At 39.0% G+C, this 23,267-nt stretch overlaps 1 protein-coding gene and 1 pseudogene across 2 annotated transcripts in view; both read left to right on the top strand.

The window, feature by feature from the left end:
• TNMD (tenomodulin) overlaps positions 1-23,267 on the top strand; it is a 181,579-nt gene that overhangs the window by 112,013 nt on the left and 46,299 nt on the right. For both annotated transcript variants that reach the window (XM_078065328.1, XM_078065325.1), the window contains exon 2: positions 5,179-5,250. In XM_078065328.1, the coding sequence (XP_077921454.1) occupies positions 5,242-5,250 (9 nt within the window). In that variant the 5' untranslated portion in view covers positions 5,179-5,241. The remainder of the gene's footprint in view (positions 1-5,178; positions 5,251-23,267) is intronic.
• LOC118539785 (large ribosomal subunit protein eL6 pseudogene) lies at positions 747-1,276 on the top strand (annotated as a pseudogene).

Raw genomic sequence — 23,267 nt, 5'->3', positions numbered from 1 at the left:
CTGCAGCATCCTGGGTCATGCTCCCCTCAGCAGCGCTCCCAGTCCTCCCCTCCAGGTTGGGGCACGTTTCTGCGCTTTGAGTTTCTACAGCTGCCAGCCATCCAGAGTTCACATGAGTGGTCCCGCTGTTCAGGGTTTCCCTCTGGGGGGCTGCCCTAAAGTCCTTTCCCCGCCACTACCGGTCTGTGAGTCTGTGCCCCATCCCCAGCACGGGAGGCTATTGCTCACAGGCAGTGTAGGGTCCCGATGGCCAGGCTCCCTCCCGCTGCTGTTTATCCTCCGATATCTGCCCACAGAATCATGGCTCCCTGCTTTGTACCTCAAAACCAACCACTTGCAATATTCTGTTTGTAGAGATCCAGATCTATCTTCTTACATTTCAGGCTGACTTTGTGCATGTTCAGAGTGGTCTGGTCGATGTCCAGCTCAATTCTGGGGACCAGTTGGAATAGGGTCCCCTACTCCTTTGCCATCTTTTCCCCCTCTGCTGGTGGCAAGGTTAAGGAGGGTAACCTCAAGACTAAAACACCAAAGGAGGGGAAGCCCCACAGCAGCAGAAACCCTGTCTAATCAGAGGAATTGGCAGATAATCCCCATCAGCTATGTATTCCAGAAAGGCCATGTACAAGAGGAAGTATTCAACAGCTAAATCCAGGGTTGAAAAGAAGAAAGAGAAGGTTATTGCTACTGTCACAAAACCAGTTGGTTGTGACAAGAATGGCATCAGAGTAGTTAAACTTCACAAAATGCCTATGTATTATCCTTCTGAAGATGTGCCTTGAAAACTGTTGAGCCATGGCAAAAAAGCTTTCAGTCAGCATGTGAGAAAAGTTCAAACTAGCCTCACTCCTGGCCATTTTGATCATCCTCACTGGGTGCCACAAAGGCAAGATGGTGGTTTTCCTGAAGCAACTGAGCAGTGGCTTGCTTTTTGTGACTGGACGTCTGGCCCTCAATTGAGTTCCTCTATGTAGAACACCGCCAGATTTTGCCATTGCCACCTCCACCAAAATTGATACCAGCAATGTGAAAATCCCAAAATATCTCACTGATGCTTATTTCAAGAAGAAGAGGCTTTGTAAACCCAGACACCAGGAAGGTGAGATTTTCAACACTGAGAAGGAGAAATTTGAGATTACAGAGCAGCACAAGGTTGATCAGAAAGCTGTAGACTAGCAAATTCTGCCAATAATTAAAGCTGTTACTCAGCTTCAGGGCTACCTCTGCTGTGTTTTTTCCCACAAAAGGAATTTATCCTCACAAGTTGGTGTTCTAAATTTCTTACAAGGAACCAAAATTTGTATGGAGCCACAATAGGCCCCAAATAGCCAAAGCAATTCTGAAAAAGAAAAACAAAACTGGGGGCATCACGATTCTGGATTTCAAGTTATATTACAAAGCTGTAGTCGTCAAGACAGTATAATACTGGCAAAAACAAACCCATAGATCAGTGGAACAGAATAAAGAACCAAGAAATGGACCCACAACTATATGGCCAACTAATCTTCGACAAACATAAAAGAATATCCAATGGAAAACAGTCTCTTCAACAAATGGTGTTGGGAAAACTGGAGAGCAATATGTGGAAGACTGAAACTGAACCACTTTCTTATACCACACACAAAAAGACATTCAAAATGGATGACAGACCTAAATGTGAGACAGGAAACCATCAAAATCCTAGAGAACACAGGCACAAACCTCTTTGACCTCGGCTGTAGCAACTTCTTACTAGACATGTCTCCAGAGGCAAGGGGAACAAAAGCAAATATGAACTATTGGGACTTCATCAAGATAAAAAGCTTCTGCACAGTGAAGAAACAATCAACAAAACTAAAAGGCAGCCTATGGAATAGGAGAAGATATTTATAAATGACATATCTGATAAAGGGTTGGTATCCAAAATCTATAAAGGACTTAACAAACTTAACACCCAAAAAACAAATGATCCAGTTAAGAAATGGGCAGAAGGCATGAATAGACAATTTTCCAAAGAAGACATCCAGATGACTAACAGACCCATGAAAAGATGCTCAACATTATTCATCATCAGGGAAATACAAATCAAAACCATGATGAGATACCACCCCACACTGTCAGAATGGCTAAAAATAACAACACAAGAAACAACAGGTGTTGGTGAGGATGTGGAGAAAGGGGAAGGCTTGTGAAAAGTTGGTGGGAATACAAACTGGTGCAGCCACTCTGAACAATATGGAGGTTCCTCAAAAAGTTCAAACAGAACTACTGTAGGGGTGCCTGGGTGGCTCAACCGTTAAGCGTCTGCCTTCGCCTCAGGTCATGATCCCAGGGTCCTGGGATCGAGCCCTGCATCAGATTCCCTGCTCTGCGGGAAGCCTGCTTCTCCCTCTCCCACTCCCCTTGCTTGTGTTCCCTCTCTCGCTGTGTCTCTCTCTGTCAAATAAATAAATAAATAAAATCTTTAAAAAAAATAGAACTACTGTACAATTTAGCAATTGTACTACTAGGTATTTACCCAAAGGATACAAAAATACAGATTCAAAGGGGTACATGCATCCTGATGTTTATAGGAGCATTATCAACGATAGCCAAACAGGAGAGAGCCTGAATGCCCATCAACTGATGAATGGATAATGAAGATATATATATAATGAAATATTACTCAGCCAACAAAAAATGTAATCCTGCCATTTGCAATGACATGGATGGAGCTAAAGTGTATTATGCTAAGTGAAGTAGTCAGAGAAGGACAAATACCATATGATCTCACTCATATGTGAAATTTAAGAAAGAAAACAGATGAACATGTGGGAAGGGGGAAAAGAAAAAAGAGAGAGGGAAACAAACCATAAGAGACTCTTAATGATAAGAGAACAAACTGAGGGTTGTTGGAGGGAGGTGGGTGGGAGATGGGCTAGATGGGTGATGGGTATTAAAGATGAATCACTGAATTCTACTCCAGAAACCAATATTGCACTGTATGTTAACTAACTAAAATTTAAAATAAATAAATAAATAAAAATTTTTCAAAGAACTTAGTTAAATAAGTGATCCATTAAAAAATATTGATTCCTAAAAAAATATTTAAAAATATTGATTCTTATCACTGCTAATGTCAGGATTTTTAGGAGTAGTCTCCATGATGAAAATGAAAGTGATGGTAAATTGTTGCACATATTAATTGACTTCCAGTTAATTACACAATATCACATAGCCACATTTCAGCTGTGCTGCAGGGAGAAAGGCCTGAGTACATGATTATAGTCTTATTGAGACAGATGCCAGTCTTTAAGGTAAGATCAGAATTTTTTCCCCAAAAAATATATTTTTGGGAAACTTAGGTCTAACAGTGAGATATTCACACAGTCTGGAATCTGGAAGCAAAGAGAGGCTATCAATTTGACCCTCTGCCTGAACCCTTGTCTTTTCTCTTCTCTCAGTGTTTGGGATATCCATCTGCCGAGATATTCAGTATGACTTTACAAGGTCCTCATCCACCTAAACTTAATCTCTGAGAATAGCAAGATCTGTTCATCAACCTTTATTTCTTTTTAAAGATTTTGTTTATTTATTTGACAGAGAGAGAGGGGGCACAAGTAGGGGGAGCTGCAGGCAGAGGGAGAGGGAGAAGCAGGCTCCCCGCTGAGCAGGGAGCCCAACACAGTGTTCAATCTCAGGACCCTGGGATTATGACCTGAGCTGAAGGCAGCCACTTAACCGTCTGAGCCACCCAGGCGCCCCTGTTCAGCAACCATTAACCACGTGGGAGTCCACTTTCATGTGTAGCTGAGGGAAGAGATTTTCTGTTGATATATACATGTATGTAGATGTACATATTAAAATAAAAAGCATAGGAGGAAATGAGGGAATTTTGCTTTTGCATTTAAATCAATTTTTCTTTCAAGGCCTGGAGCAATTGTCACACTTTCTTTTCTACCTAAAGGGTGTATACTGCCCTAATCACTAGCACAGCAACCTAAAAACACACCAGTTTTCTGTGAGAAGGGACTGAGCTCTTCACAAGAGGCTTCCCGGGGTGTCCTAGTGTGCTTTCCCTATAAGCTCAAGTCTAGGGGAAGTCAAATAAAACAAGGACCTTATGATGCCTGGCTATTTTTCAAATACAATTCCATTTTCATTTGAGTGAGGATTTCAAGTGAATGTTAACCTCCTTCTTTCCTCTCTTTCTGCCTTCCTTTTATCTTTTTTTAATTCTGTGTATACATGTTTAAAAATTACAAAAGAGCTTCTAATTCAAATATTACAGAAGTGAAGTTTCACCATCCCCCCTGTTTTTGATTACCACAATAAGTTTGGTTAATATCCATCACCTCACATAGTTACATTTTTTTTTCTTGTGATGAGAACTTCTAAGATGTACTCTCTTAGCAACTTTCAAACATACAATACAGTGTTAACTATAGTCACCATGCTATACATGACATTACCAAAAGTTATTTATCTTATAACTGGAAGTTTGTACCCTTTGACCCCCTTAACCCATTTTCCCAACCCTTACCCTTTACCTCTAGCAACCACCAATCTGTTCTCCGTTTAATCCCACTCTTCAGAGTTAACAATTGTTAACAGATTGGTATAAATTCAGAATTTTAATATGCATATATAAACATATACAATCAGATATATAAATTATTTTGGTTTATAAAAATTGGGCATTTTGTATACTTTTCTATGTTTTCTCATTTATCAATATATCATGAATACTTTCCTACATAAATACATATAGATTTCCATCATTGCATGATTCCATAGTATCCCATTGTCAGCCTATTTAACCATTGCCCCATTAACAGAAATTTCATTTATTCCAGTTTTTTTCTATATGAATTTATGCTACAACAAATATACTTGTACAATACAAGGTTTTTTTTGTAACATAAATTATTAGAAATGGAAATCCTGGGTCAAATGTCTACATACTTAAATATTGATAGATTTTGTCAAATTTCCTTTTAAAAAGGCTGCTTCAATTTAAACTCTCACTACCAATGTATAAGAAGGTCTGTTCCCTGGAACTCTTACCAATACTGTGTATTTTAATCCTTTAATTTTTTGCCAGTTTGAAAAAAACTTTTTGCTAGTTCCATGTTGTTTTAATGTGTATTTCATTCATAGTTGGTGAGACAGACCATCTTCCCGTATTTTTGATGGCCATTTATGTTCTTTCTTTTGCAGGACCTATTTCCACCAGAAATTACAGAGGGAAAACAAGACAGCTTTTGTGACAGAGCTCTGATAATGAGAAAGGTATGTCACCTATACTCGGGCAGAAAAATAAAAAGATAGGTGTTTCTTTTTATTAGAAGTACAAATATATCAAATGTATCATGATTGTGTAAGATGATAACTTTAGGAAAAGTTGGGTGAAGGGTACATGAACTTACTGTATTATCTTCGTGACACTTTTGTAAATCTAAAATTACTTCAAAATAAAAAAGTTTTAGCAACAACAAAAAGAAATACAAATATGCTTTTTTAAATAATAAAGGCTGAAAGTAGAATGCATCACTCTGCAAAAGATACACAGATAGGCTTCATAGTATATTTCAGAGACACTAAAGCACTCGAACAGAGGAAAACTGAGGAAATAAGGCTACTGAGGAAGCTGGCAGTGTACTTCTAACCATCCATCCATTTGTTCATTATTTGAAAAACATTTGATAAATATTTTGAGCACCTACAGTATGCTAATCACTGGGCATCTGGTGGTGAAAAAGATCCTAGTCTCTGGAGTAAGATTGACTGGGTTTGAATTTTGACTCCATCTCTTACACTGTGATCTTGTGTGAGTTGTTTAATGTCCTTGTGCTGCAGTTTCCTCATCTGTAAAATGGGTATGATAATAGTATGTACCACATAGGGATGTTAAAACAATTAAATGAGATTAATGCAAGTAAAGTTCTATGCACACAGTAAGCACCTAACTACAGTTCTTGACAAATGAATTTCTGCTTCCTACCCAAAATCAACTCTGGAGATAGAAGCCAGAGGGAAGCATAGATTTCAGGGAAAAGAGCAACCACTCCAACAATACCACTGTAAAAAGCCCTGGAGATACTGAAAGTAGCCTTGAACTGTTGTGTGTAAAAGGTAGATGGTTGTAGCTTGGTTCAAGGGATGGCCAGAGGCATTGGTGATGGGATAGGGCAGAACAAAACTTCTAGTCTTTCTGGGGAAGAAAAGATGGCGGAGGAGTAGGGGACCCTATTTCAACTGGTCCCTGGAATTGAGCTGGATATCTACCAGACCACTCTGAGCACCCACGAAACCAGCTTGAGATGTAAAAAGATCTGGATCTCTACAAACAGAATATCACAGGTGGTTGGTTTTGAGGTATGAAGCGGGGAGCCCTGATTCCACGGGCAGATATCGGAGGATAAACAGCAGCGGGAGGGAGCCTGGCCATGGGGATCCTACAACACCCGTGAGTGACAGCTTCACATGCTGGGGACGGGGCGCAGACTCACAGGCTGGTAGTGGCGGGGAAAGGACTTTAGGGCAGCCCCCGGGGCAGAAACCTGGAGCTGCGGGGTCGCGTGTGTGAACTGGGAGCGGCTGGCGGTTTTAGAAGCACAAAGGGCAGAGACATGCTCCAACCTGGAGGCAGGACTGGGAGCGCTGTGGAGGGGCACATAACCCAGGACGCTGCAGTTTACAGCAGCATGGACAGAAACGGAGACGGTGTGGACTGGAGAGCACTCTGAAGAATAGACTGCGATCTCTCTGCTCTGAGGCAGAGGGTTGGAAATGGTCTCTTCTGCTCTGACTCATGGAAGAGACGCGGAAAGCCACCAGGGAAAGCTGCCAGAGGACAAAAGTTCCAAAAAACCGATTCCCACTGAGCCCATCCCCCACCACGGGGGGGCAGGGCAACTCTGCCCAAACATGGTTGCCTAAGTAACAGCACAGCAGGCCCCTCCCACAGAAGACAGGCTGGGAAAACAAGAGGTCAGCAACCCTAAGGTCCCTAGAAAACAGGTGCATCTTCCTTGGGCTCTGGTCAATAATTTGGACTCTATACATTCCCTCAAACAACCATCAACAGAATGACTAGGAGGAGGAACCCCCAAAATAGAAAAGACTCAGAGATTATGACTTATGCAGCAGATTTACAAATGGACGCAGATATAACCAAGATGTTGGAGATGGAATTCAGGCTAGCAATTGTGAAAACAATAGCTAGAATGGAGAAATCAATTAAGGGCAACATAGAGTCTCTAAGGGCAGAAATGAAAGATGAACTGGCAGAACTTAAAAATGCTATCAATGAGATCCAATCTAATCTAGATATAACAGCTAGGGTAAGTGAGGCAGAAGAACGAATAAGCGACCTGGAAGACAATAAAATAGGTAAAAAGGGAAAAGAGTAGGCCAGGGAAAAACAACTCAAAATCCATGAAAATAGAATCAGAGAAATAAGTGACACCATGAAGCGTTCCAATGTCAGAATAATAGGAATCCCGGAGGGAGTGGAGAGAGAGAGAGGACTAGAAGATGTATTTGAGCAAATTGTAGCTGAGAACTTCCCTAATCTGGGGAATGAAACAAACATTCATATCCTAGAGACAGAGAGGACGCCTCCCAAGATCAAGGAAAACAGGCCAACGCCCCAGCATGTAATATTAAAACTCACAAATCTTAGAACCAAGGAAACCATCTTAAGGGCAGTTAGGGGGAAGAGAGGGAGGAACATCAGAATGACGTCAGACCTATCCACAGAGACCTGGCAAGCCAGAAAGGGCTGGCAAGACATATTCAGGGTGCTAAATGAGAAGAACATACAGCCAAGAGTACTTTATCTGGCAAGGCTGCCATTTAGAATGAAGAGATGCAGAGCTTCCAAGACCAGCAGAAACTGAAAGAATATGTGACCACTAAGCCGGCCCTGCAAGAAATATTAAGGGGGGTTCTATAAAAGGAGAATGACCCCAAGACTGATATACAACAGAAATTTACAGGGACAATCTATGAAAACAAGATCTTCACAGGCAACATGATGACAATTAATTCATATCTTTCAATAATCACTCTCAATGTGAATGGCCTAAATGCTCCCATAAAACGGTACAGGGTTGCAGATTGGATAAAAAGACAGGACCCAACCATATGCTGTCTACAAGAGACTCATTTTGAACCTAAAGATACATCCAGACTAAAAGTGAAGGGATGGAGATCCATCTTCCATATCTCAAAAGAAAGCTGGGGTAGCAATTCTTACATCAGACAAATTAGATTTTAAACTAAAGACTGTAGTTAGAGACACAGAAGGACACTATATCATTCTTAAAGGGTCTATCCAACAAGAAGATCTAACAATTGTAAATATCTACGCCCCCAACATGGGAGCAGCCATCTACATAAGCCAACTGTTAACCAAAATAAAGAGTCATATTGATAACAATATGTTAATTGTAGGAGACCTCAATACTCCACTCTCAGCAATAGACAGATCATCTAAGCAGAAAATCAACAAAGAAACGAGAGCTTTGAATGACACACTGGACCACATGGACCTCATAGATGTATACAGAACATTCCACCCTAAACAACAGAATACTCATTCTTCTCGAGCGCACATGGAACTTTCTCCAGAATAGACCACATACTGGGTCACAAGTCAGGTCTCACCCGATACCAAAAGATTGAGATTATTCCCTGCATATTCTCAGACCATAATGCTTTAAAACTGGAACTCAGTAACAAGAAAAAATTTGGCAGAAATTCAAACACTTGGAAGCTAAAGACCACTCTGCTCAAGAATGTTTGGGTCAACCAGGAAATCAAAGAAGAACTTAAACAATTCATGGAAACCAGTGAGAACAAAAACACATCGGTCCAAAACCTATGGGATACTGCAAAGGAAGTCCTAAGGGGGAAATACGTAGCCATCCAAGACTCACTCAAAAAAATAGAAAAATCCCGAATTCACCATCTAACTCTACACCTTAAAGAACAAGAGAAAAAGCAACAAATGATGCCTAAGCCATGCATTAGAAGAGAAATGATTAAGATTAGAGCAGTGATCAATGAATTAGAAACGAGAAACACAGTAGATCAGATCAAAGAAACTAGAAGTTGGTTCTTTGAAAGAATTCATAAGATCGATAAACCACTGGCCAGACTTATCGAAAAGAAAAGCGAAAGGACTCAAATTAATAAAATTATGAATGAAAGGGGAGAGATCATGACTAACACCAAGGAAATAGAAACAATTGTTAGAAATTATTATCAACAACTATATGCCAATAAGCTGAGCAACCTGGATGAAATGGAGGCCTTCCTGGAAACCTATAAACTCCCAAGTCTGAAACAGGAAGAAATTGACAACCTGAATAGGCCAATAACCAGTAAAAAACAAGAGTCCAGGGCCTGATGGATTCCCTGGGGAATTCTACCAAACATTCAAAGAAGAAATAATACCTATTCTACTGAAGCTGTTTCAAAAAATAGAAACAGAAGGAAACTTCCATACTCATTCTATGAGGCCAGCATTACCTTAATCCCCAAACCAGGCAAAGACCCCATCAAAAAGGAGAATTTCAGACTGATATCCCTGATGAATATGGATTCCAAAATCCTCAACAAAATCCTAGCTAATAGGATCCAACAATACATTAAAAGGATCATCCACCACGACCAAGTGGGATTTATCCCCGGGATGCAAGGGTGGTTCAACATTCGTAAATCAATCAATGTGATAGAACACGTTAATAAGAGGAGGGAGAAGAACCATATGGTCCTCTCAATTGATGCAGAAAAAGCATTTGACAAAATACAGCATCCTTTCTTGATTAAAACTTTTCAGAGTATAGGGATAGAAGGAACATTCCTCATGTTCATAAAATCCAACTATGAAAAACCCACCACGAATATCATCCTCAATGGGGAAAGCTGAGAGCCTTTCCCTTAAGATCAGGAACATGACCAGGATGCCTACTCTCACCACTGTTGTTCAACATAGTACTAGAAGTCCTAGCAACAGCAATCAGACAACAAAAAGAGATAAAATGTATGCAAATTGGCAAAGAAGTCAAACTCTCTCTTTTCGCAGATGACATGATACTTTATGTGGAAACCCAAAAGACTCCACCCCCAAATTACTAGAACTCATCCAGCAATTCAGTAATGTGGCAGGATACAAAATCCCATACACAGAAATCAGATGCTTTCTTATACACTAACGCTGCAACTGTAGAAAAAGAAATTAGAGAAACGATTCCATTTACAATAGCACCAAAAACCATAAGATACCTCAGAATAAACCTAACCAAAGAGGTAAAGGATCTATACTCTAGGAACTACAGAACACTCATGAAAGAAATTGAAGAAGACACAAAAAGATGGAAAGACATTCCATGCTCATGGATCGGAAGAATAAACATTGTTAAAATATCTGTGCTACCCAGAGCAATCTATACCTTCAATGCCATCTTGATCAAAATTCCAATGACATTTATCAAAGTGCTGGAACAAACAATCCTAAAATTGTATGGAATCCGAAAAGACCCCGAATCGCCAAGGAAATGTTGAAAAAGAAAAACAAAGTTGGGGGCATCACATTACCTGATTTCAAGCGATATTACAAAGCAGTGATCACAAAGACAGCCTGGTACTGGCACAAAAACAGACATATAGACCAATGGAACAGAATAGAGAGCCCAGATATGGACCCTCAACTCTATGGTCAAATAATCTTCAGCAAAGTAGGAATAAACATGCAATTGATAAAAGACAGTCTCTCCAATAAATGATGCTGGGAAAATTGGACAGCCACATGCCGAAGAATGAAACTGGACCATTCTCTAACACCATACACAAAGATAAACTCAAAATGGATGAAAGACCTCAATGTGAGACAGGAATCCATTAAAATCCTAGAGGAGAACATAGGCAGTAACCTCTTTGACATCGGCCACAGCAACTTCTTTCAAGATACATCTCCAAAGGCTAGTGAAACAAAAGCAAAATCAAACTTTTGGGACTTCATCAAGATAAAAAGCTTCTGCACAGCAAAGGAAACAGTCACAAAACAAAGAGGCAACCCACAGAATGGGAGAAGATATTTGCAAATGACACTACAGACAAAGCACTGATTTCCAAGTTCTGTAAAGAACCTCTCATACTCAACACACAAAAAGCAAGTAATCAAGTCAAAAAATGGGCAGAAGACATGAACAGACACTTCTCCGAAGAAGACATACAAATGGCTAAGAGACACATGAAAAAATGTTCATCATCATTAGCCATCAGGGAAATTCAAATCAAAACCACATTGAGATACCACCTTACACCAGTTAGAATGGCAAAAATTGACAAGGCAAGAAACAAATGTTGGAGAGGTTGTGGAAAAAGGGGAACCCTCTTACACTGTTGGTGGGAATGCAAGTTGGTACAGCCACTTTGGAAAACAGTGTGGAGGTGTCTCAAAAAATTAAAAATAGAGCTACCCTATGACCCAGAAATTGCACTTCTGGGTATTTACCCAAAAGACACAGATGTAGTGAAAAGAAGGGCCATATGCACCCCAATGTTCATAGCAGCAATGTCTGCAATAGCCAAACTGTGGAAAGAGCTGAGATGCCCTTCAACAGATAAATGGATAAAGAAGATGTGGTCCATCAGAAAGGATGAATACCCAACTTTTACAACAACATGGATGGGACTGGAGGAGATTATGTTAAGTGAAATAAGTCAAGCAGAGAAAGTCAATTATCATATGGTTTCACTTATTTGTGGAACATAAGGAATAGCATGGAGGACATTAGGAGAAGGAAGGGAAAAATGAAGGGGGGGAAATCAGAGGGAGAGATGAACCATGAGAGACTATGGACTCTGAGAAACAAACTGAGGGTTTTAGAAGGGAGGGGGGTGGGGGGATGAGTTAGCCCGGTGATGGGATTTAAGGAGGGCAAGTAATGCATGGAGCACTGGGTGTTATACGGAAACAATGAATTCTGGATCACTACATCAAAAACTAATGATGTATTGGGGCGCCTGGGTGGCTCAGTCGTTAAGCGTCTGCCTTCCGCTCAGGTCATGATCCCAGGGTCCTGGGATCGAGCCCCGCATCGGGCTCCCTGCTCCGCGGGAAGCCTGCTTCTCCCTCTCCCGCTCCCCCTGCTTGTATTCCCTCTCTCGCTGTGTCTCTCTCTGTCAAATAAATAAATAAAAAATCTTTAAAAAAAAAACTAATGATGTATTGTATGGTGACTAACATAATAAAATAAAATTAAATTAAATTAAATAAATAAATAAATAAATAAATAAATAAAACCCTTCCCACCAACATAGCCTTCTTGGCTTCAGGTTTCTTCTCCTTAGTATCTGGCTTCTCAGCTTTTTCACTGACCATCTTGGAAGATGGGAAAGAAGACTCAGTAGGAATCAATATTAAGCTTGTACAGCTTAGCCTGCTAAAAGGATGAGGAAAATAAAATAAAAATAATAAGCACCCAGAAAAAACACAACTTATGTTGTTGCAGCCATATTTATTTATATAACAGTAATCATTTTCAAAATAGCAGTGACTAGTGTTTGACGGTCTCTGTGTGAGCTATTAGCCTGAGAAACATAGGCTTGTAATTATTAAGGAGGAAACAGATGAGGAGTATAGACAGAAGGGATGTTCAATCAATAGGTAAGTCTGCATTTGGAGAATAAAGGCTTACCCTTTTCAAAAATAGACTAGATTATACTATGAGTCCAACCAGATAGAACCATACTCATCTATTTTTTTAACATTTATTTGAGAGAGAGAGAAAGAGCACCCGCATATGCAAGCATGGGGGGGGGCAGAGGGAGAGAGAGAATCTCTAGCAGACTCCCCACTGAGCATGGAGCCCAACGAAGGGCTCAATCTCATGACCCTGAGATCATGACCTGAGCAGAAACCAAGAGTCAAATGCTTAACTTACTGAGCCACCCAGGTGCCCCAGAACCATACTCATCTAAAAAAAATTTTTTAAATGGCATGGAGTAGATGCCATCAGTACAAATATACCTCAACAATTCTAGTGACAGAAAATCTTCATTAAGTACTTTAAATTTGAGCTTTTTCCATCAGCTGTACTAAGTGAAGAACCCTTAGTTGTGCCCAATCATTTAGGAGTCTGGAGTCTGCAAAGGTCAAGGAATTAGGTGTGGGAAGCCTTCAAATCCTTGCTACTCAGTGGTCCCCAGACTAGCAACATAGACATCATTGGGAGGTTATTAGAAATGCAAGTTCACAGACCCCACCTCAGCCAGGTGAATGGAGTCAGAATCTGCACATAAACAAGATCCTTAGGTGATTCATATTAAAGCCTGAGAAGTGCTGCTCTGGTTGTTAGCTGGGAGTTTGACTTGCCCAATTTTAAGCACCAGAATCATGTTTCTAGTAGCTAAATCTCAGTATCCACCCTCATTCCTAGTTCTGACAAGTGCACCCTTACTGTGTACCCAGCCAAGTATCAGGCCTTTAGGAACAAAAAACAAGGATACCCCCCATATTCTTAGGAGTAAATCCTCTGGTTGAAGGGAGAGAAGAAAGGCATATAAGTGCCAATCCACCTCCTTTCCCACCTTCTCTCCCACTCTTTTCCCTAATGCATTTCATACTCTAGCCTGATCTCTGCTCTAGGCTAGAGTATAGCTCTACTCTAGGACTGATCTCTATTCTCTAAATGTGCCTTGTGCTTTTGCATCTTTGTATTGTCAATATTCCCTCTGCCTGGAACTTTTGCTGTCCACCCACATCTTTGACTGTTGAAATCCTACACACATGTCAAGAGCCCATGCCTGCCTACCCCAAATTATTCTGTCTACCATTCCCCAAGTGTTCATTCCCATATGTGCACTTTCACCATTATCCAGTAACACTTGTCTTCAGACTAGCTGAAAAGATTGATGAAGACTTCTGAAGAATAAAAGAAACTTCAAGTGTAATTTCAACTTTCTCCCAGATAAACACAATAACCCCCTTAATTCGTGAACTTAGGGTTGTCTTTGACCTCCTCTTCTTCTTCTAAATGTTTTCATTTCATTTCCAAAACACTACTGAGGTAAAGCATTGCCAAAATATCACTCTTAGTTTGAAATCAAATTTTAAGACTTCATAGATATTTTATATGTTTCACTCAGGGATCAAACTATCAGTCCACAAACACTGGACTACACTGAGAATATTTCTCACCCTCCTACATGTCTTACACAAAACAACAAACACACAAACACACGCATGAACCCAGCGGCTCTCAACTAGTCTCTTGAGCAAGTCACCTGAATTAACAGCAAACACTGGGTGTAATTTTCAGTGGATACTCTAGATGGTAGCATTGTGCACATTATTCTTTTACTTCTTTTTATTGATTCCCTAATTCATCATTTAATACATCAGGAAAGGCCTATGAGTAGAGAGGAGATAGAGGGTCATACACTAATAGGTACCCATGCAAAGTGAAAATTAATAACGATGTTAGAACATTTCCAAAATTCTATTGCTTCTCAAGCCAGTTTCACATCTCTCTTTTCTCCGTTGCCTAAATTCTCAGAATTGCAGTCCCAACCATAGACTCTACTGCCTTACCTCTCACTCAATTTGCCAACCTTTGCAATCTGACTTTGTCCGCTCCCCATTCAATCCTTCTGAAATCATTATTTCTTTAAGATCTCCTGCGGTCTCCTGGTCCCTAGATTCAAATGCCTCTTCTCAGGGCTCATCCTAACTTATTTCTCCAAAACATTTACAAGGTAATTACCTCCTCCTTTTTTTTCTCACAATTTCCCTAAGTTTTTTATTTTAAAAAAATTTCAAAATATAAAATACATAAAGTTGAAAGAATACTACAGTGAGCAGCCACATAGCTTTTACTTAGCTTCACAGATTAACATTTCACTACTTTTTCACCATCCCTCCTTCCCTTTCCCTGCTTCTCCCTTCCCCATCACCTTCTCCCAGCCCCCTTGTTTCTCTCCAGACATCATGACACTCTAAATACTTCAGCATACATTTTCTAAGTTGCAGATATCATTACACTTGAACTCTAGGTTTTTTTAATGTGCATCTCCTAAGATTAAGATTATCTTCTCTTGACACCCTCCATGAAACTCTTAGCTCTCCTTCCCTTCCCTTGGTTCTCCTTCTACCTCTGACCACACCTTTCTGGATGCACAAGGCAGAGAGCAGGGGGGCATGAAGAGTCTGGTCCTGGTTCTGACACAAACTAGCTCTGTGTTTTGAAAGAAGAAAGAAAACCTTTTTCTTTATCAAAGTAATATAGGCTCATTGTAGAAAATAGGGAATATACAAGGTTTTAAGAAAATAAAAACTATCTAAACCCACCATCTAGAGATGATTTCATTTTTCAGTATGTCCAAATGCATACTATATCTTATATAATTGAGCTGATAAAATGCATACAATACTCTATCCTGTTTTTTATTTAACATTGAAAAGAATTAAAATTCTTTATAAAACATTTTTATTGGCTGCATATTGTTTTACTGGATATAATCTTAAAGAAAAAGTAACACTTCCATTTTTTAAGTGAGCAAAGGGTTAAACAGAAAATTCATAAAAGGATACAAATAGAAAAAGGATCATGAAAAAAGTGTTCAAATTAACTAGTAATCAAAAATAATTTCAGATTGGGGAGCCTGGGTGGCTCACTCATTAAGCATCTGCCTTCAGCTCAGGTCATGATCCCAGGGCCCTGAGATGGAGCCCCTTATGGGGCTACGTGGGAAGCCTGCTTCTCCCTCTCCCACTCCCCCTGCTTGTGTTCCATCTCAATGTTTCTCTTTCTGTCAAATAAATAAATAAAATCTTTTAAAAAATAATTTCAGATTAAATAACACACCATTTTTACCTACCAAACTAACAAAAATGTTTTAAGAAAAAAAATAATAACCAAGGTTGGAAAAAGATACAAGAGAACAGATACTCCACAAATGTTGCTGATTAAGGTGCAAATTAGTATAATTTGGGGGGCTAAAATTTAGCAGTATATAATTTTAAAATCTTAAAAATACACATAACACTTTAACCAGCAAATACACTTGTAGGAATTTATTCTAACAAGATAATTTGGCAATTGCACCACCATGTATGCACAAAGATGTTCATAGCAGGGTGATTTATTAGAGATTGTTTCCAATTTATTGCTAAATAAATATAACATGGAATTAACTCAGTAAATTATGGTACAGCCATACAACAGAATACTAAGCAGCCATTAAGTACATTGTTGTATTAACTATTAATAGAATTCTAAGGAAATAAGAAGACTATGTGAAAAATTTGATTTTCTGTGTTTGACATTTCTGTACTCTTTGAGATGTTTTTCCCAATGAATGTGCATTACTTCTGTAATTAGTAAGGAATAAAGATTTTTTAAATGTTGTAAACATGTATTTATTAATATGAAATATATCAACAATAAACTGATAATTGAATAAAGTCCTTTATAGAAAATATGTATGATGCTTTCATTAACAGCTTTAATAAGATGTAATTTACATACCATAAAATTCACCCATTTGAAGTACAGTTCCATAGGTTTTGGTATATTTTCAGAGTTATGCAACTATCACCATATTCTAATTTTAGAACACTTTTATCATCAGTAATTTACTCCTTTTATGACTGAATAGTATTCCATTGAATGGATATACGACTTTGGTTATCCATTCACCAGTTGATGAACATTTGACTTCTTTCCATTTCTTAGCTATTATGAATAACATGGTCATGTGCAAGATTTTGTATGGACATATGTTTTCATCTCTCTTGAGTAGATAACTAGAAGGAGACTTGTTAAATCTTATGGTTAAACTGTTTAACATTTTGAAAAACTGTCAAAGTGTTTTCTATAGAGGCTGCACCATTCTACATACAAACCAGAATGTATAAGGGTTCCAATTTCTTCACATCTTCATGAATACTTGTTATCTATCTTTCTTTCTTTTATTTTTTTAATTTTATTTTATGTTATGTTAATCAGCATACATTACATCATTAGTTTTTGATGTAGTGTTCCATGATTCATTGTTTGCGTATAACACCCAGTGCTCCATTCAATACGTGCCCTCTTTAATACCCATCACCAGGCTAACCCATCTCCCCACCTCCCTCCCCTCTAGAACCCTCAGTTTGTTTCTCAGAGTCCATAACCTCTCATGGTTTGTCTCCCCCTCCATTTCCCCCCCTTCATTTTTCCCTTCCTACTATCTTCTTTTTTTTTTTTTAACATATAATGTATTATTTGTTTCAGAGGTACAGGTCTATGATTCAACAATCTTACACAATTCACAGTGCTCACCATAGCACATACCCTTCCCAATGTCTATCACCCAGCCACCCCATCCCTCTCACCCCCGCCACTCCAGCAACCCTGTTTGTTTCTTGAGATTAAGAATTCCTCATATCAGTGAGATCATATGTTACATGTCTTTCTCTGATTGACTTATTTCGCTTAGCATAATACCCTCTAGTTCCAGCCAAGTCATTGCAAATGGCAAGATTTTGTTTTTTGATGGCTGCATAATATTCCATTGTATATATATATACCACTTCTTCTTTATCCATTCATCTGTTGATGGACATCTTGGTTCTTTCCACAGTTTGGCTATTGTGGACATTGCTGCTATAAACATTGGGGTGCACGTACCCCTTCGGATCACTACATTTGTATCTTTGGGGTAAATACCCAGTAGTGCAATTGCTGGGTCGTATGGTAACTCTATCTTCAACTTTTTGAGGAACCTCCATACTGTTTTCCAGAGTGGCTGCACCAGCTTGCATTCCCACCAACAGTGTAGGAGGGTTCCCCTTTCTCCGCATTCCCGCCAACATCTGTCATTTCCTGACTTGTTAATTTTAGCCATTCTGACTGGTGTGAGGTGGTATCTCATTGTGGTTTTGATTTGGATTTCCCTGATGCAGAGCGATGTTAAGCACTTTTTCCATGTGTCTGTTGGCCATTTGGATGTCTTCTTTGCAGAAATGTCTCTTCATGTCTTCTGCCCATTTCTTGATTAGATCATTTGTTCTTTGGGTGTTGAGTTTGATAAGTTCTTTATAGATTTTGGATACTAGCCCTTTATCTGATATGTCATTTGCAAATATCTTCTCCCATTCTGTCGGTTGTCTTTTGGTTTTGTTGACTGTTTCCTTTGCTGTGCAAAAGCTTTTTATCTTGATGAAGTCCCAATAGTTCATTTTGGCCCTTGCTTCCCTTGCCTTTGGCAATGTTTCTAGGAAGAAGTTGCTGCAGCTGAGGTCAAAGAGGTTGCTGCCTATGATCTCCTCTAGGATTTTGATGGATTCCTGTCTCACGTTTAGGTCTTTCAACCATTTTGAGTCTATTTTTGTGTGTGGTGTAAGGAAATGGTCCAGTTTCTGTTTGTGCATGTGGCTGTCCAATTTTCCCAACACCATTTGTTGAAGAGACTGTCTTTTTTCCATTGGACATTCTTTCCTGCTTTGTCGAAGATCAGTTGACCATAGAGTTGAGGGTCCATTTCTGGGCTCTCTAGGGCCAGATGGCTTCCCAGGGGAATTCTACCAAACATTTAAAGAAGAATTAATACCTATGCTTCTGAAACTGTTCCAAAAAATAGAAATGGAAGGAAAACTTCCAAACTCATTTTATGAGGCCAGCATTACCTTGATCCCAAAACCAGACAAAGACTTCCATCAAAAAGGAGAATTACAGACCAATATCCCTGATGAACATGGATGCAAAACTCCTCACCAAAATACTAGCCAATAGGATCCAACAGTACATTAAAAAGATTATTCACCACAATCAAGTGGGATTTATTCCTGGGCTGCAAGGTTGGTTCAACATCCGCAAATCAATCAATGTGATACAATACATTAATAAAAGAGAGAACAAGAACCATATGATCCTCTCAATAGATGCAGAAAAGGCATTTGACAAAGTACAGCATTCTTTCTTGATCAAAATTCTTCACAATATAGGGATAGAGTGTACATACTTCAATATCATAAAAGCCATCTATGAAAAACCCACAGCAAATATCATACTCAATGGGGAAAAACTGAGAACTTTTCCCCTAAGGTCAGGAACACAGCAGGGATGTCCACTATCACCACTGCTATTCAACATAGTACTAAAAGTCCTAGCCACAGCAATCAGACAACAAAAAGAAATAAAAGGCATCCAAATTGGCAAAGAAGAAGTCAAACTCTCACTCTTTGCAGATGATGTGATACTTTATGTGGAAAACCCAAAAGACTCCACCCCAAAACTGCTAGAATTCATACAGGAATTCAGTAAAGTGGCAGGATATAAAAATCAATGTACAGAAATCAGTTGCATTTCTATACACCAACAACAAGACAGAAGAAAGAGAAATTAAGGAGTCGATCCCATTTACAATTGCACCCAAAATCATAAGATACCGAGGAATAAATCTAACCAAAGAGGCAAAGAATCTGTACTCAGAAAACTATAAAATACTCATGAAGGAAAAGGAGGAAGACACAAAGAAATGGAAAAACGTTCCATGCTCATGGATTGGAAGAACAAATATTGTGAAGATGTCAATGCTACCTAGAGCAATCTACACATTCAATGCAATCCCCATCAAAATACCATCCACTTTTTTCAAAGAAATGGGACAAATAATCCTAAAATTTCTATGGAAACAGAAAAGACCCTGAATAGCCAGAGGAATGTTGAAAAAGAAAAGCAAAGCTGGCGGCATCACAATTCCGGACTTCCAGCTCTATTACAAAGCTGTCATCATCAAGACAGTATGGTACTGGCACAGAAACAGACACATAGATCAATCTATCTTTCTTATTATAGCCATTCCACTGTGTATGAAGCCACTTTGTGACTTTGATTTGCATTTCTTTTTTTGACTAATGATGTTGAACATCTTTTCATGTTTTTATTAAGCCGTTTCTATATGTGTTATTTGTCATTTTTATCATTGAATGTTAAGAGTTCTTTATATGTTCTAGATAAAAGTTCTTTGTAATGTATATGACTCCACAAATATTTTCTTCCAGTCTGTGGATTGTCTTTTCTTTTTATGGCTGGTGCTTTTGGTGTCATACCTAACAAAACACTGCCTAACCAAAGGTCATGAACATTTACTCCTATGTCTTCTTCTAAGAGTTTTACACTTTAGCTCTTACATTTAAGTCTGTGATCCATTATGAGTTAGTTTTTATGAATGGTGTAATGTAGGGGGTCCAAGTTCAGTCTTTTGTATGTGGATATCCGGTTGTTTAGCACTATTGGTTGAAAAGACTATTCTTTACCAGATAATTGTCATGGCTCCCTTGTCAAACATTAATTGATCATAAATATTAAGGTATTTTTATGGACTCTCAATTCTATTCCATGGATCTATATCTCTATCCTACGCTGACACAACACTGAGTTACTATTTTTAACCATTTATACATATGAAGAGAAAAACAATCTGAAAATAAATACATCAAGTTATTAAAAATAAAATATTCTATTGTATAGCTGTACCATATGTACAGCTCTAGTTGTAGTTGTAGTTCCCTCTAGTTGGGTATTTTAAGCTGCTTCCACATTTTCACCATTATAAGTACCATTGTGATGAGCATCCCTCCATAAAAACTACTCTATTTCAGATTACTTCCTTAAGGTAGATTCCTATCAATGGATTCACTAGTCAAAAGGAAGAATATTTTTAAGATTCTAAATAGATAAGAAGGAAGGAAAGAAAAAAGGAAGGAAGAAAGGTAGGAAATAAACATGCTGAAATTACATAATAGCTGCATTGATTTATATTCCCAACAAGATGTGTTACTTGGAGCAACTCATTTACCTTCTCTGTGCCTTGGGTTTCCCATCTGTCAAATGAGGTTAACAAAGCTATCCCTCCTTTATTAACAAAGATGCTGTGAAAACCAAATGAAATCCTTAATACAACAGAGCTTTAACAAGTTTTAAAAGTGCTAGAGACACATAGTATACTAATATTTCTGTTTATTTTGTCCAAATATATTCAACAAGCATTTATTGAACACCTACTTCCTATAGAGAACTATGAGAGACACAAAAATGAAAAAAAGGGGGGGGCGCCTGGGTGGCTCAGTCGTTAAGCGTCTGCCTTCGGCTTGGGTTGTGGTCCCAGGGTCTTGGGACCAAGCCCCACATCAGGCTCCCTGCTTGGCGGGAGGCCTGCTTCTCCCTCTCCCACTCCCCCTGCTGTGTTCCTGCTCTCACTATGTCTCTGTCAAATAAATAAATAAAATCTTTTAAAAATATATATAAATACATTTAAAAGTGAAGAAAAAATCCATTTTGGAAATAGAAATTTATTGATCAGATTGGAGGCAGAAACCATATCTGGTGAAAGATATAAGAAAACTTGTAGTACAAGGGAATGTAATAGCTGTTATAATAGATGTTATAAACAAAATTCTTTTTTTATTTTTTTTATTTTTTTATTTTTTTAAAGATTTTATTTATTTATTTGACAGAGAGAGAGATAGCAAGAGCAGGAACACAAGCAGGGGGAGTGGGAGAGGGAGAAGCAGGCTTCCCGCCAAGCAGGGAGCCCGATGTGGGACTCGATCCCAGGACTCTGGGATCATGACCTGAGCCGAAGGCAGACACTTAACGACTGAGCCACCCAGGCGCCCCTAAACAAAATTCTTTTAATTCACAGAAGATGACAAGATTAATTTTACATGTGGAAATGAGAAAAACTTCTCAAAAAAGGTAGTATGTGAGCTAGGAATAGAAATTTGATGGAGGTTATCATGTTGTGTTCTCATGCTTTAGAGAAAATAACAGAATTTTCTTATGTTGTTTCTATTTCTGATTTTGCTTCTGATTTGTTTTTCTTATTATTTTTCCCAGAGTTAAGATTTTATTCGACTAACTAGAAAGTTAGGGTTACTCTATCAGCCCTGGAATGGTTAAAGACACCTGTTGAGGGGCACCCGGGTGGCTCAGTCAGTTAAGCATCTGCTTTCAGCTCAGGTCATTATCCCAGGGTTCTGGGATTCAGCACTGTCCTGGGTTCCTGTTCAGCAGGGAGTCTGCTTCTCCCTCTCCCTGCTCCCCGCTCAAGCTCTCTCTCACTATCTCTCCCACTCTCTCTCTCTCTCAAATAAATAACATATTTTTAAAAATAAAAAAATAAAGACACCTGTTGACAGTCAAATAGTTAGAATACAGAGATTTGGATATGCTTTCCACAGCAATTTTACTCTAGCTTTTTATACAATGGAAAAAGTTTATTTGTATAGTTTGGCCTCATCCCGCATATCAGGAGTTGTCAAAATTATTGACTGATTGATCAGATGTTTTTATTTCTTCTGATCCTAGTTTTATTACTATCGTAATCGAAATGTACTTGTTCTTCAACCCTTTCAACATTATATTGGGAGACGATTATCCATTTCTGCATGTCTTACAAGCAGAGGCACTGACTATATTTTCAAGAATGTTTATAAAGCAAACATCCATGAAAGATAAAAATAGTGTCTTCTTCTGAAGTAAATGGTAGATTTGTTTATTGTCCAGTATAGTGTAAGTTTTCCTCCCACTCTGCTCTCATAGATAATCTCCCCTAGCCATACAACCCTTCTTATCAAGGGGACAAAACACAGTTCCTGCTTTTCCCTGCATAGTGGGTTTCAGTTCTCTGCCATCCTGAAGAATTATTCAAACAAACCAAACACATCTTCCCACAGGAACCAAGGGGCACTTTGTCCTGTAGATACTACAAAACTTGCTTTCCACAGTCTCTGGTTGTTAACTCAGTTCCTGTGTGCAACTCCGTGTGTCCTGCAAGGCATGTGGTATTCTCTTCCTCTGGGCTGTGAGTATATTTGACTAATAAACTGCTGTGGATCTCATCTGTCCAGTGTCATGTGTCATGTGTTTGGCCATCCCATAACCTTAGAGTAGGACTCCCTCACTCACCAATAGGGGTGAAGAAAAGGTGATTAAAACCTCTAGTTTAATAAAAATAATGTTTCCATCGAAAGCAAAAGTTGAATAGGTTAATGTACAGCCCATTATAAAAGATTCAAGTTCCCTAAATGCAGGATTCCTCAGCTGTGATGCAAACCCACTGTGTACACAGCTTCAATCCAGGCCCCTCTACATCACTCTGTGGGAAGGGAGGGTAGGTATGACAAGGGGGATCTGATATGAACATGAAGCTCATGCTGCTTGTTGTGCAATGAGTAGTGATCTCCTTTGTCTCTGACCCAGGACTTCCCTATCTTCAGCAAGTATCCATGAAAATAGCATGCA

Source organism: Halichoerus grypus, chromosome X (genome assembly GCF_964656455.1).
Source record: "Halichoerus grypus chromosome X, mHalGry1.hap1.1, whole genome shotgun sequence".
Classification (NCBI taxonomy): Eukaryota; Metazoa; Chordata; class Mammalia; order Carnivora; family Phocidae; genus Halichoerus; species Halichoerus grypus.
Note: the sequence above shows the minus strand (reverse complement) of the source record. Positions and strands in the feature narration are given on the sequence as shown.